General features: G+C 41.5%; 2 protein-coding genes across 2 annotated transcripts in view; both read left to right on the top strand.

Annotated features, from left to right (window-relative positions):
* Positions 1–1,058, top strand: LOC129732871 (zinc finger protein 239-like). The gene is made up of 2 exons (XM_055694229.1): positions 1–163; positions 227–1,058. Exons 1-2 carry the CDS (start codon positions 63–65, stop codon positions 972–974), a joined length of 849 nt encoding a protein of 282 aa, XP_055550204.1. The 5' UTR covers positions 1–62; the 3' UTR covers positions 975–1,058.
* Positions 1,059–1,268: 210 nt separating this feature from the next.
* LOC129717870 (alanine aminotransferase 1) overlaps positions 1,269–16,071 on the top strand; it is a 28,756-nt gene continuing 13,953 nt past the window's right edge. The window contains exons 1-3 of the mRNA XM_055668105.1: positions 1,269–1,370; positions 14,758–15,382; positions 15,459–15,548. Of these exons, the coding sequence (XP_055524080.1) occupies positions 15,041–15,382; positions 15,459–15,548 (432 nt within the window). The 5' untranslated portion in view covers positions 1,269–1,370; positions 14,758–15,040. The remainder of the gene's footprint in view (positions 1,371–14,757; positions 15,383–15,458; positions 15,549–16,071) is intronic.

Genomic DNA, 16,071 nt, shown 5'->3' with positions numbered 1-16,071 from the left:
GAGGAAACGTAAATATTTAACTTTCTTCACTTTCTTACTGCCAGTAGACAATAGGTTAAAAAATGGATTTTACCAATGTTAATGATGATTTAAATGATTCTGTGACAGTTCAAAACACGGCTAATTTTGGTAAGGAAACCGGCTCTGAAGTTGAGACAGAAAGGTGAGCTCTTAAAATTGGATTTTTATTGCAGAAAAAACTGTGAACTAATTTTCATGTTTTCAGTCGAAGCGAAGCCGTTGAAAAACTTCTCAAATGTAACGAGTGCGGAAAAGAGTTTGGTAGTCAGAATACTCTAAACGTGCACAAGTTGCTTCACTTTGGTGTACGATCCTTCCAGTGCAAAGAGTGTGAGGAAATTTACTACACCAGTGCCCACCTGAAGGAACATATGAAAAGCCATACCCGCCAGCGGCGGAAAAACATCAACATTCAGGCAAACCCTCGCGGCGTCTTCGAGTGCGAATACTGCGGTAAGAAATTTACCAACGTGAAATGCTTTAAAGCGCACCTTCCTCTGCACACTACGAAGGAACTGACCAGCTGCGAAATTTGCGGCAGGGAGTTTGCGTTGAAGCGATACTTACGAACCCACCTCGCGTTACACAAAAGCGAGCGGCCCCATAAATGCGACCGCTGTGGCCGAGGATTTATTAAACGGGGGACACTGTTGAAGCATATCGACTCGCACAACGACGAACGGTTGCACAAGTGCTCCCTCTGTGGGAAGTCGTTCCTGCAGTCAGGTCACTTGCAGGATCACTTTGCGGTTCATCAGACTAGGAAGAATGCTCACGCGTGTGACGTTTGCGATAAAAGATACGCTACGGAGAGGACGCTGCGAAGGCACCAGAAACGGGCTCATCCGCTGTGTAAGCCCCATCGGTGTGGCAAATGTAGGGAAGGATTTGATAGCAAGTTGCTACTGCGTCAGCATCAATCTACTGGCGGTTGTTTGGGAAAACACGTGTGATGGTGAAGGTAATTTTTTTCTTTTTTAAGTAAAAGCTACTCAAATAAAGAACATATGAAATGAGAGTTTTTGGTCAACGACCGAAAAACCTTACGATATAACTTTGAATAATCGGGATTATGTTCTTTTGCCGAAATGTAAGAATAACCCTATAGTGGCAGGGGAAAGTCACTCCATGTGAACGTAAACAAACGTTACGCTCGTAGTAATTTTCTCACGTCTCACGACTCTCTTTGCTTCCTTCTACTCTCTCATCGCGAATCAGCGCGTGTCAAACTCTCTTATGCCGGATGAGGCGAAACCGCTTTCATTTCGCCAGTCTCGTTTGGCTCGCGATTCGTTCTAGTTCGGTTTTCGGAGTGTTTGTGTTTTGATTTTATATTTCCGTATCAAAAGGTGAACATTTTCTTTTTCAGTGGTACTTTTCCTATGTTAAATTTTCTTTCTGTGAGTTTCGTAACCGTGATCCGTGTTTGTGTCAAAATTCTTTCCCCAACAAGCAACGGAAACAAGCTGAAATTATAATGCTAGTAACTAGTGGTGTGATATCAACATCCTCAACCATAACTAATTGGCATCCAAATTGTTCGGAGAAGGTTCCGGCTCCTGGCCGGAGAATTGGCGAAAATGAAAAATCAAAAAAACCCCGCATCGAGGTGACATTCCGTTGTTTATCTGCGCTATTTTTTCCCTTGCGACCGTAAATCATTAGCGGCACTTGCACATGACCTTCCTCCCTCGCACTTAGGAAACATCTTATCTATCTTATCTTGTCCTTTCGGTAGCCCCCCTAGACAGTGATGCGAATTTATTGCCCCGCGAAGAATGGCAATTTTTCCTTTTCTGCGATGGTGGATGCGGTTATGCAATCGCATGTGCACGTACAACAACATAGTAGGCGAGCAGCGAGATGGGTATGGATGCACTCAAAATGCACCAGCTGTGACGTTTGCATTTGCCATTGGCTACTTCGACGTTTTGGATTTTGATGACGAGCCTCTAACTGGCTGAAAAATTATTCGAAGCATAATTTGCTCATGTGCGAAGTAAGATAAGATTGACGTACTGTTTTAAATCCATCGTAAAAACTCGTGATGGAACTAGCGAAACCGTACTATTTAGATAATGAAAAGGCGAGCTTTTCTAGAGCTTCTGGAGCTTCTACATCAGCATCAACAATATCTTTTTTGGCAGGGTGATTGAATTCGATTCGATGGAATCAAAGTGGAGAATGGGTAGAGAAACCCGTTCGACCTCTTTTCATCTTGTTGTTGTTGGGTGCAAATGGTAGATGTACCGAAATTTACTTGCACGAATATTTCAATGCGTAAAATTATAACCCTCGGATATAGGATGCGCTACCCTTGGATGGATTCATTTTTATTCATATCCAATTTTCGCGCTTGCTTTGTCATGTCATTTTTTGCAGTTGCTGCTGCGAGTAGCACAATCAAGGCATACTGCCAAAATACACACACTTGCAGTGATGGAATTTGTATCCACAAGGTGTTGAAAAAGCAAGTAAAATTTCAATTCATTCGAACAGCAATTCTTCCGATAGGAGAACGGAGAAAGTCCTAAACAGAAAAACACATGCAATTTTGAAAATCTCTGAAAAAGTTGTAATTTGATTGAGAATGAATACATAAATAACTGATAGATTGTATTTAATACATTTTTTTTGCTGGGCCGGCATCCGACACCGTGCCACGGCGCTAATCAGACTAAGAACGCGTCTCTAAACTTTTTTTTCTCCATCCAGCTAAACGCCACACTCAACAGCTGTTAAGAAAACAAAAAATTGTATAGTGAATTGTTGTTATTTGCAATCATTCATACATTTTTTTCCGCTCTCTTGTTGCTCAAATGGCAAGGTTCGAATCGTTATCTCGATTGGGACTTCGGTCCGGTCCGATGAGTAAAAGGTCAAAACCGATGTTCAATGTCTGGCTTCCAGCACAGAGCGATCGCGATTGTGATGAGCAGAAAAAAAAACTAAAATAAAACAAATTACTGATTATTCTTTGAAACCCGTTTAATGTAATATTGTATGCGCGGTCCGGTGAGTTGCATAATGTTTTGTACATTTTCATGTGCATTTTTGGTCGTTTCTGTCTTATCAATAGGCAAAAAAATGTGAATTAGCAGATGAGTTCAGGAAACGGATGTTGGTTAGGTCAGAATTTGAGAGTCAAAATGTTCCAGTTACAGTCTGGTATTTTTTAATTTCCAAGTGTAAAAATTCAAAAGTTCTGCAGTTCAAGTAAATTTGAAGAAGATTCTGTAACCTGCGTTTTTTTTCTCCAAATTTTCACTCAAATGCGATGCCATTTGGGTGACATTGCTAGTCAATGCAATCATTTAGGCTGCCTTTCTGATGTCTGGAAATAACTTTTCAGTACAGAGAAAAGCGTACAAAACTTGCTGTGAAGCTTTCACAAATATCTGCCAACAGAATGTGTTATGGAAATAGGTTCGCATGTCGTCATTGCATCGCAAATTAACTCTTCAGTACAAAGAAAAAAAAAGTATTTGCTTTTTCGCTTACACAAACATGATTCTGTGTTAGGGAAAAAACTCTTCAGTACAAAAAAAAAAACGTAACGTAAACTGCAGAGTCATAACATTACAAGAAGTCTCGTACCACAGGCTACATCCTTGCTATCTGTATAGGTAATTGTAGTATGAAGCTAAACGACTGTTAGAAAGCACTTGCTGAATACGTGTATACATATAATACTACTCCTCAGTCTGTTGCAGAGAAAGCACCGCTTTGATAAGTAAATCCGTTAAGGACTTGTTGCCTTGGCAACCGAAGATACTCGGGAGCACGCAGACAAAAAAAAAGAAATGCTAAGCTTTTTGATGTTTCTGTTGGATGACAATTATGACATTGGTAAACTTGAACCCAATTTTCGATCACGTTTAAAGTGATTGAAGGTGTTAGATATAGACGTCCGATCAGCCACTCCAAGAATTGGCCAGAACAAATAAGGGCAATGCATACAGAATCGATGATTTCGGGTGTAGGGTCAGCGCCTAGCGGATCATTCTCAACCCGTTGACGGTAGATTGTAAGTAGAAACAACCTTTTCTCGAGCTTCAATAAGAAATAAACGGATCGGTTCGAAACGATCGGTTAGGCTGATTCAAATGATGACAAAGACGGCTAAGTGCATCTTCTACTCTCCCTAGAAAGGAGCAAAAGAAGACACTTAATGACATCCCGCGCTTCTAAGCAAGACATTAAAGCGCCACCATATGGTTTCAAGTTATTGGCGATAAGGAGTTTCCCTAAATCCCGAGGAAAATAGTCATCGGAACTTGAAATACCGACCACTGATCGACGTACCTAATTTAAAATGATCGTCGAATGGAAATTTGCCACTTTTGGTCTATCCGATTCCTTTACAAGTATGATTTCGGCTTGACTTCCAACAATTTGCATGTTGGGTAAGCAACTTAGCACCAGATGGCTCCTCCTCGCATTCGTATCCTTCGATGTTTAATTTAGACAACTTGAGCGATGAATCGACATCAAGGATCATAAAATGGAACTGTAGAAGCTTGATTCCTAAGTTAGACAAATTTAAACTTCTGCTCCACGATAGCAAATGCGATATTTTAGCGCTATCTGAGATATGGTAATCAACTGATACGACAATAAAAAATCGAGACTTTAATATCGTTCGTTTAGACCGAGGAAACTCTTACGGCGGCGTGCTCCTAGGCATTAAAAAGTGGTACACATTCTTCCAAATCCCTCTTCCAGCAACTTACTTACTTACTACTTACTTACTTACTTTACTTTTAAGGCGACAGACCGATTATCGATCCAGTGCCGAATCCAGAATACGTCGCCATGTCCCTCGGTCTTGGGCTGCTATCCTCCAATCGCCCCTAACACCTATTTCGCGTGCATCCTCGTCGACAGCAAACATCCAACGAGTGCGGGGTCTACCTCGAAGTCGACGACCTCTATCGGGATTCCTGCTAAATATAGCCTTCGCTTGACGCTCATTCGGCATTTTCGCTACATGCCCAGTCCACTGAAGCCTGCCGTGTTTTATCCGCTTGACTATATCCGCCGATTTGTATGCCTGGTACACTTCATGGTTCATGCGTCTGCGCCAAACACCATTTTCTAGTTTGCCGCCAAGGATTGAACGCAAAATCCTACGCTCAAAAACACCAAGAGCTCGCCGATCAGTCTCTTTCAGCGTCCATGATTCATGGCCGTAGAGCGCCACCGGAAGAATCAGTGTTTTATAGAGTGCAAGTTTAGTTCGGATTTGCAGACTGCGGGACCTTAGCTGGTTACGTAATCCGTAAAAGGCCCTGTTTGCGGCTGCTATCCGCCTCTTTATCTCACGGCTAACCTCGTTGTCACATGTCACTAATGTGCCCAGGTAAATAAATTCGTCGACTACTGCAAATGTTTCCCCATCTAGCACCACCGCAGCACCAACCTCCGACAAACTACCACGCACTCTGCCAGCCAACATGTATTTCGTTTTGGCAGAGTTTATGACGAGATCTAATCTCGCAGCTTCCCTCCTGAGAGGTCCGAATGCCTCTTCCACAGCTCTACGGTTGATACCAATGATGTCGATATCGTCCGCAAAACCGAGAAGCATGTGCTTCTCTGCACACCAGCCCTCCGTATAGCACCTTCCAATGCGATGTTGAACAATAAGTTCGACAGCCCGTCACCCTGCTTCAAACCATCTAACGTCACGAACGAGTCCGATATCCCACCGGCTATCCTGACGCTTGATGTAGAACCTTCAAGGGTGGCACGAATCAGCCTAATCAGCTTTGTTGGGAAGCCATGTTCAATCATAATCTGCCATAACTCATTTCTCTTGACAGAATCGTACGCTGCCCTGAAGTCTTCTAGCAACTAACGGTATATAAATTGTTGCTTGTAACAATTGTTGGTTAGAGCCTCACTGTCGCGTTAGTCTACACTCCGCCCAGAGCTACTATTAACCGGTTGCAGTTAACACAAATAACGGAACTTTTTTTCTGAGAGGTTTCAATTTCCATGGTACGGCAATAAGCTTGTCGATCGTTGGTAGGTTTCATTCTGCAGCCGCAGTTGAAGTTAAGTATGATCTCACTCGGAATATTGATTGGAAAAAAATCTCGAACATAATATCCCAGGGTATCGAAACAACCGAGGAGCATTCTCCATTCGACGAAGATAACTTTTTTGCAATATTAATGCTAGAGAGCGCATTACCCAAAACACCTTTATGAGCTATCTTTGAAGTACCGACAAATAACGAGAATAATGAATACTCGAAGCGTTAGATTTATGATTTCGCAGAACAGGTATGTTCATACGCTGTCCAATCACAGCAGAAATTCAGTGGTTCAACTGCCATTGAAGAACCAGATTTTTCAATGCTTCTTTTGATGTGAAACCTACCGGACTCGGCTAAACTACGATTTCTTAAACTGTTCAATAAGTTTACCAGAAACAACATGGTTCCGATATCTTGAAGGCAGGTTAAGGTAGTTGCAATTAAAAACCGGATAAACCTGCTGCAGATCACCGATCATACCGGCCGATTGCTATGCTATGCTATGCAAATTGCTTAAAAAAAGATCCTACGAAGACTTGTCAGCTTGGCAGAAACAACCAACTAACTGTCAGAGATCCAATTCGGTGTCTAGCAATGCTATCCACAGAAGTAGAAATAGCCCGACAACGTCGGTGCTTCTGGATATCAGGCGCATTTGATTCGGTTTCAATCGAAATTCTTTCAGAGGTGGTTGCCTGCAAAATTCGCTTGATAATCTGACCGGTTGGGCCAGTTGTCTTGGAACCGAGCTCTCACTTGAAGAAAAAACGGAGATGATAGTCTTTTAAAAAAAAACTAGTTCTGTCTTGAAGACCCATCACTTATCGCCTAGCCTAAATAACTCGGAGCTTAGCTTTGAATACCCTTAGAGTCCATACTAAGTGCACATGGGAAAAACATGTTAATTATTCGAAGCAAAGATCCCAACCGAGAACCAATTTTCTTCGAAAGGTAACAGGAACACCATGGGGATCTCACCCAGTGGATTCGATAAGACTCTACAGGGTGTCGAAAACCTGGAAAAATCAGGGAATATCAGGGAATTCGTTTTTCTATCAGGGAAATCAGGAAAAAAAAAATTTTAACCGATACGCGATTCTTTTTCAAATGGATCTTTAGCACAAAAACTGATTTTTTCAGCATAAAAATTCAATTCGAGACCGCTGCTGTTCAGTTTCATATCGATCGAATACATTTTTCACTGGGATTTCTGAGTTGCGTTCATCTACGTGGCACTTTTTCGTGCCAAATGCTGAAAAATATCAGGGAAATTGAAGTTATATTTCAGGGAAAATCAGGGAATTTAGTTTTGAAATTTTTTTCGCCACCCTGCTCTACCAAACCACGATTCGCAGTAGCTGCTTCACACATGCTAAAGCTAGAGAAGATACGATACCGTTTATGCGTATCGCTCTAGGCTGCATGCAATCGACAATTCATGTCTCTAGATGTCATAGGAGGAGTATTACCACCCAAAAAGAGGCTTTTCGAATTGGTTTTTCGTTTCCTCATCAGATCTGAGATAGTAAACCCAATGCTAATCACGAACTATGAGAAATGTTGAATACAGAAGAGCTACCGGAATAGTGAAAGAAGGGAGTAATATGCCCAACATACATGAAGAGCGACAAGTTGGAATGTAAGAGTTACCGAGCGATCACGATTCTCAACGCAGAAACGCTACGAAGTGCTCTCCCAGATCATCGCTCGTGGATGGGTAATCAACACCGGATCGAATCACGTGAATATCAACTCCATTTGGAAAATCCTTAAGGCCCGAATACACACACGGCGTAATGATGCCTTCTCCATACAAATTAGAAGGCGTAATCGCGCCTTACGTTGGGACGCCTTTCAACCAGAATCTTCTAGCTGTGCCTTCTAGTGAAGAAGGCAGCAGTTCGCCGCCTTTCCACACGGTCTTGTGTTGACTTCTTTTGGCGAAGGTGCTGGCAACGCCGTGTTGTATCATTTTCCGCCTGCTGTATCATTTTTTTCTGGTGCTGGTGTTGCCTTATTTTTTCTTCCAACAAACATAAAACATGAATTGGGCGGCATGGCGAACGCGGTTTATTTCCCTTGCTCTGATTTGTGTTAGAAACACAGCAACACAGATAGGAGAACTGTTCCATTATTCATCTCAGCTCATAGTTATAAAACGAAAACTCAAATGCAAACTAGAAAAAAAAACGCATACGACTACAACGGGATACATTCAGCAGCCAACCAAAGTTTTTTTCATCATTTGCGGACTACATTTTGTATTGATCACTAAACAAAATCACTCACTACACTAAGAATACTGTAATTTTCAAAATGTTCACCTTAAATTTCCAAAAACAAGTTTTAAATTTGAATAATTCCGACATGATTGGCATAAATCGACAGCACGACATTGGATACCTAGACTACCAATTTGCGCATAAACAACTACAGCGAATACCTAGCTAACCTACTACGACGGTATGCGGCAACGTTCATTATGGGGGCGTCATTAGATGAATAATTAAGCAGTGGTTTAGGTTTTGAGATGAGTATGGGAATGTTGTGAAAAATGGTTCGTTTTACAAAATTCAGGATAAAACTAACTAAGATTACCAAATTTCTATTGATGAGCGATTCCATGAGAGCATGTAATCATATTTTGTTTATTTGTTCAACGATTTCGTGTAAATCTGTGTTTACTCCATGCATTCTTCGTGAACGCCAAATGAAATTAATAACTAAACAAATACCCTAGACAGCGTTTTCAGCATCGCAAAAAATCGCTCCTTTGTTACGTGTTTCCACGTTGCATCAAATGTTTTCTGCGATCGGAAAACATTCAACTTCGGCGTCAGTCGAATCACAAATCATGTAAAAATGAACATCGGTATCACGTTTACTCTGTCCGTGTGGATCACGAGGGCAGAGTGGCGAGCACAAATACATGAGGTTGAGTTCAGATGGGCATGTTGACCGGCTCGGTGTTCGCAAGATTTTGTGGCCCCTTTGAGTGGTAAGCCCGGTGTGGACCGCACCAACCGCACCCCCCTAGCTACGCTACTGTGTAGCTACGGGGCGACCCCAGTAGCCAGAAAGTCACTAAAGCTGAACGGGTTCAGTGAGCGGGGCATCTTGTTTAGCTATTCAACGACATTATTATTGGATTCGGGACAATTGTATGAGAGTTGTTAGCATTTGAAAACTTCCATTCTGCAAACCCAAAACCTTACATGCCCATTTCAGTTTTCACGAAATGTACCAAATCGTTTTTTACGCGGTTTTCTTACGCAGGTTGCTTTCCTCCATTACTCAAAAACGGTACAAGGTATCGACCTCATTTCAATCACGTTTTCCGTTTTAGGCCACGAGTATATCAGTTATCAAAAAAATTCACAATTTTTGGTGTGATTGCTCAAAATTTAAAATATTGAATTTTGGTCTCTAGATTGGCCACTATCATATTCAAACGAGGTTTTAACGTTTTAGGACGGTTATCTTTGTTACATTTGCAACTCAAAAAAGTCGTTTTTTACGCGGCCCATACAATTTTGGAACGCATCCCCGCGTGAAAAACGACCTTAGTGTATTGCAATTCGTATGATCTAAAAATGTTGGATTGAAATGAACTGTTCACATGACAGACAAAATGAGAAATAATAATAAATGCCTTGGTCGTCTTAGAATGCTTGGAGACAGAAATGCCTTTTTATATAGAAGAAAAATGAAGTCAAACGAGTCCCATAATTTATTTCAAGGTTTGGAACTCATGCGAAAGTTGTTAGAACTCATTGAAATAAATAATGTTCCGCCTGATGAACATGCAGTTGCATAAACCATACATTTAGTTAAAAAACAGTTTAATGCCTTCAATTCAAGATTTTAACTTCATTTGTATTTTTCTCAATTGTGAGCATTTTCATATAGGACTCATGCCTTTTTGTGGGCAGTGCAGTGAGGAAAGACGTAGTCCTACGTCAAAATGTGTCCTCAAAGGATGAATTGGTTCATTGTGTTTGCCGGCATTTATACAATGCGTATTGCGTTCGCAGGATTGAATCTGTTCATAATTCGAGACGAAGTGATATTCGCATCATTTTACATTCCGTATTTACATTCCGCCTGATAAAAGTCAATTGATTGGTACGGTTGATGCACATATTGCCTCGATCGCGGAGCTGTGTGGCAAAAGCACTTCTGACGACGAAATTGTTTTGGTCTGTGGCGATTACAACCAGCCACGCATTGTGTGGAACAATAACGGTCAGCACACCAGCTCGAACGTACTTTCTGCTGCTGGTGCGGCGTTGGTCGATGGTATTGAGTTCTTAAATCTCCGGCAAGTTAACCGAGAAACAAACCATCTTGGACGTGTGCTCGATTTAGTTTTTTTGCTCTGAAGATCGATGTTGTGCGGTCGATGTGTGCGTCGCGCCATTAGTATTACCACTCGATCCTCATCACCCGGCTTTAAACATATCCGTGCCAATAGAACGAAGTTCCAGTAACTCAACACAGCGCTCTAGAGTGACTGAAACAAGGCTTAACTACCGTAAAATTGATTTCGCAGCGCTCAATATATATTTGGAAAGTATCAACTGGGAAACTCTCTCCCTACAACCAGATGTTGATCAAATGGTGGCGCTGTTTAATGATGTTTTACTTCAGTGGCTCGAATCGAATCTACCATTAGTAAAAGCGCCAGTTTTTCCACCATGGGCCACTTCGCGTCTGCGAGAATTAAAACGTGTACGCAATCGATGGCGACACAAATATCGTCGTACTAAAACAGTCGATGCTAAGTGTTTTTCTAAGCGATCGAGTGATGATTATCGTCGGTTAAATGCTGGCTTGTACAAATCTTACGTCATGCGAGTTCAGACAGACCTTCGACTTTTGGAATTTCGTTAAGTCTAAACGAAAATGTGCTACAATTCCCACAAATGTATGCCTCGATGATCTAGAATCTAAATCTGATCCTGACACGTGTGAAATGTTTGCACAGTTTTTCGCCTCTGTGTTTGCTGATAATACCGCATCCGATCTCGACGCTGAGGCTGCTGCTGAGTCTGTTCCTGTCGATTTGGTTGACCTGGATTTATTCCACATCTCTGCAGACATGATAAAAGCTGCTGCAAAAAAATTGAAACATTCGTACTCCGCTGGATCCGACGGAATCCCGGCAGTTATAATAAGTCGTTGTGTACACGCTTTAGCCGAACCCTTACGCCATATTTACAACAAATCTTTTGAGCAAGGAAAGTTTCCCACAGTGTGAAAACATTCATACATGTTCCCGATATTTAAAAGCGGGGATCGTCGAAACGTTAGGCACTACCGTGGCATTACTAGTCTTTCTGCTGCATCAAAACTGTTCGAAATAATCGTGAGTACGTTTATGCTCTTACGTACAAGGAGTTATATCTCTAGTGACCAACACGGTTTTATACCTGGCTGCTCAGTAAGTACGAATTTGCTTGACTTCACTTCGACTTGTATATCGCACATGGAACAAAAAGCTCAAACCGACGTAATCTATGCAGATTTGAAAGCAGCGTTCGATCGGATTGACCATAAAATATTATTTAAAAAAATCTCACGGCTTGGTGCATCGCAGAGGTTTGTCGGTTGGCTTAGTTCATACTTATGTGACAGAGTTCTACGAGTGCACAGTCTCAAATACCTCCGGCGTTCCACAAGGTAGCAACTTAGGGCTGTTGCTGTTTACGCTGTTCTTCAATGACGTTTCCTCGCTGTTAGATGTTGGTTGTAAACTAGTGTACGCAGACAACTTAAGTTGTATTTGATAATACGCTCCATCGACGACTGTTGGCGGCTACAAGGGCTTTTGGACTAGTTTGTTTATTGGTGCCGCAAAAACTAGCTGACGGTCAGCATTAGTAAATGTCAAGTAATGACCTTTCATCGCAAAGTGAATCCAATATTATTCAACTATCAAATCGATAATCAAAACCTAACAAGAGTTGACCACATAAGTGACTTTGGAGTTGTAATGGATACGGAGCTTACGTTCAATTTGCATCGTACTAATATAATCGCTAAAGCTACGAGACAACTTGGTTCCGTTTCGAAAATTGCTCGCGACTTCAGGGACCCCCATTGCATGAAGGCGTTGTATTGTGCTCTCGTTCGGCCACTCCTCGAAAATGCTAGCTTGGTTTGATGTCCTCAACAACTAGTCTGGAATTTGTGACTTGAGCGAGTGCAGAAAAGATTCGTGCGAGTTGCGTTAAGAAATCTTCCGTGGCGTGACCCGATTAACCTACCTCCATATCCTGACCGTTGTCGTCTTCTTGGGATTGACACATTGCAACGGCGCAGAGAAGTTCAACAAGCGGTGTTCGTAGCTAAAGTTCTGAACTCTGAAATCGATTCACCAAATATCCTTTCCAAATTGAATTTCCGGGCTTCACAGCGTCTTCTTCGCTCTACTGGACTGCTACAACCTAGCTTTCACCGTACTAATTTCGGATTTAACGACCCGTTAGCTTGCTGTATTCGATCATTCTCCAAAGTGGAAGACCTTTTTGATTTTGGCATACCATCACACAATTTCGCAATGAGAGTTCGTCGTAGTTTTTAAGTTGAATTGGCAAGTGCACATTCATTAAGAATATTTTTGTCAGATGAGTTTTTTACAAATAAAGAATAAAGAATAAAGATACCGATCACATCTTCGCGTTTTCACTGACAGTGCAAATAAAGTATTTCTTATGATAAAATAAACAGTGAAAAGCTGATTTAACTCTCAAAACTAGCTTATGTGTTGTCAAAATGAGTCAACTTTTCATTGAATGCATTTACTAGTGCCCGCTATCGCACAGAGACTGCATTTCACTAAAGTGCCTCACTGCATCAGCTGCTATCGATGCTGATACCTGCTGCAACTGCTACGCTATCCGTAGCCATGCCACAGTTGTGGCCGCTATACGCTGCCATTGATATCCGCTGTCCCTGAATTAGCTGACCCAGCTGCTATCGATGCTAAGATCCGCTGCAACTAGTACGCTATCCATTGCTATGCCGCAGCTGTGGCCGCTATCCGCTATCGCTGGTTTCTACTGCACTGCTACTGCTGCTGCTAAGGGATGACTGCTATTGTCGCTGTCTAGGACTACATATGAGCGGCTTCGGCTGAAACAGGCTCTTATATAGGCCAAATAGCATATTTTGAATTGCAAGGTATATGATTCTGTCGACCGTGCTTGGGAAGCAATCATATAACGACCAATCAGAGGTCGAATTTTTCGTTTTGACAAGGCTTGACTATTTTCAATAGTACAACAGTTTGAATAATAAAATTACAATTATCTTCGTTTGGGAAAAATGTTAGAAGATTTTCCAATCTATTGCTGCAAGAACGAAGAAAATCCATAGAATACTAACCAATTTATTAGCATTTGAAATTGGACATATTTTTCATTTTTTTCGGTTCTAGATTTTCATTTCACATCCCTATGTAACCGAACTTCCTGAGAGAAGTATTCTACTTCAAAAAATAACTCAAAACCAGACATATTTGCATAAAAAGAAATCGTTTATAATCGCATATTTATTACTTGTTGCATCAACGTCGACATGTAAGAAAAAAACAGGTCCACTAATGGTGCATTCACCTTTCCGTATGTGTGTCACAATTCGGTTCCATCCAAGCAGCCCTTTGTTATGCTCTGTTGCTTTCCGTGATCTCATCCTGATTTACTTTGCTTCCATTTCCCCCCGAAAGTAGTGCTATTTCCGTGTGTATATCTAGTTAGTACGTGTATTTTCATTTATCCAGTTTTTATTTACGTTTCGGTACTATACCAGCTGAAGCCAAAAATAGCGAAACGTAGCGTTCAACCTTCGTGTAACTGCAACCCTAATGTGATTTCTCCGCTCTTTTTTTCTCCAACAAAAGGTACAGCCAGGGTTGCCAATGTTCCAGTTTAAACTGGATTCCTCCAGTTTTTTTTTTCAAGTGATCCAGTCAAACAGTTTATTCTCAAAATCTTCCAGTTTTTTTCAGATATTTGCCAGTTTTATCCAGTTTTTCATTCACTGAAGCTCCGATTGATTTTCGGAAATATTTTTAACCCTCTAGTGCCCAATACCGCCATTTGGCGGGCTTCAGTTGAAGTTTTGAAAAGCTTCAATATGTACTTAAAAAGTGTTTATAATGATTCATAGTGATTTTACCGAAGCCCGTTTAGAAATTAACTTGGGCACTAGAGGGTTAAAACGTAAATTTTCTAGATTGATAATTTATTGTGTCAATTCTTAACACTATTTTCAGTATTCTATCTTCTCGCACAAAATACGGTCAAATTAAAGACTGCATGACATGGTTGAGATAAAACCAAACAAATAGAATTTACAAGACCATGAAAATTTTTTTTATTTAAGTAGTAGTTGAAAAATTGTTAGAAGAATTAGATACCAAAAGCTAGCGAAGTCACAAATAATTGAAATTTAAACTCACAGATTGATTGAGTGATTTTTAAATTTGCTGCTGTTAGAGGAATTTTTTCAGTCTATAATTTTAACAAAATGTAAGCCCGAAACAAAATAGTTCTGATTAAAATGAGTAATTTTTTGCGAAGAGTTCTCTTTAGTTGCTGTATAAAAAACTAACACTGGATTCAGTCCCCAAAACAGAAAAGCACTCTCACAATCATTTTTTTGCTTTTTTTAATTTATTGGGAATCCAGTTTTTTCCAGCCTTCTTCCAGTTAAATCGAAAATTTCATTGGCAACTCTGGGTACAGCGATCCGTCTGCGTCGTACGCCAAGGAGGAGGACCCGCGCGCGTCCATTCACAAAGCTCTATACAGTCTAGAGCGAACGAAAACACAGAGATTCTCGTACTCTCAAGTCTCAGCCAGCCGTCAAACAAACGCGCGCGCCAAAGGAAACACGCACACAAGCTAACCTTTTTTTTTAATATTCTTCGTTCGTCCAGAGAGAGAGTGAGAACAGTAGAAACGTGCAATCATGTCTCTCAGTCAAGTACTAAACGTCAGCACGAAAAGTGCGCTAGCTGGAAACTGTCTGGTTTCGGCGTTCGCCATTAGAACCAGAAGTGTTGGTCAGTTAGCATCAACAACGTTGTTGTTATCGCGAACCACGGAACATCACCAGCAGCCGAACAGTATTACCATCAGTTCTACGATCAACCCGCTCCCGACCGCAAGAAGAAACATGACGACGACGGCTTGCGTACACAAGCCCTGCGTTACGCTGGACAACATCAATCCGGCGATTAAGGTGATGGAATATGCGGTCCGTGGACCGCTCGTCATCCGGGCAGCTGCCATCGAGAAGGAGTTGGAACAGGTACGGACGATCGCTTATCGATTTTTATAAACCAAACGTCGTCACACCTCTGATATGTGCGCTTTCATTTCGCCAGGGTGCCAAGAAACCGTTTAAAGAAGTCATTCGGGCCAACATCGGAGATTGCCACGCTATGGGCCAGCAGCCGATTACCTTCATTCGGCAGGTTAGTGCTCTCCGTTCCATCGAGTGTAGCCTAGTTTTATTATTGTTTGTGTTTGTTTAATTTTTGCTGTGCAAAATTATGTAATGCAGAGCGGGTGGGAGTTGTGAGCCCAATTTTTTTGCTGGCGTGGTAGCGCAACGCGCCTGTGCCTACTCCGGCACCGACACCCAATCACCGCAACGCGGTTAGGTAGTCAATTTGTACAACGTCATACGTCGTGGGCACAGTCGAGCCTTGATTTAGTAACCACTGCATGGAAAATTAAGACTAGAATTAAGTTAGAATATTTCACGTCGAGTGAAGAAAGCTTCACTGTGATACGCGTGGACGTTTACAGTGCGCCGCAATTATCACCAATGAAAACATTGGCAGATATATTTAGAGCCTAAGCAATGGGCGATTGTCTGAATGTATTTGCCTAGCGACAAACGGTTGATTATCAGTATTCATAATGTAGCGCTTCGGATGACGGTGTGTAAATTGAACGCCCTCTCCGAGGTGACATTCATTCATTATCACTGTT

The sequence above is a fragment of the Wyeomyia smithii genome, chromosome 1 (genome assembly GCF_029784165.1).
Source record: "Wyeomyia smithii strain HCP4-BCI-WySm-NY-G18 chromosome 1, ASM2978416v1, whole genome shotgun sequence".
In the NCBI taxonomy this organism is placed as follows: Eukaryota; Metazoa; Arthropoda; class Insecta; order Diptera; family Culicidae; genus Wyeomyia; species Wyeomyia smithii.
The sequence above is the reverse complement of the archived record's forward strand: the minus strand, read 5'-3'. Positions and strand labels throughout refer to the sequence as shown.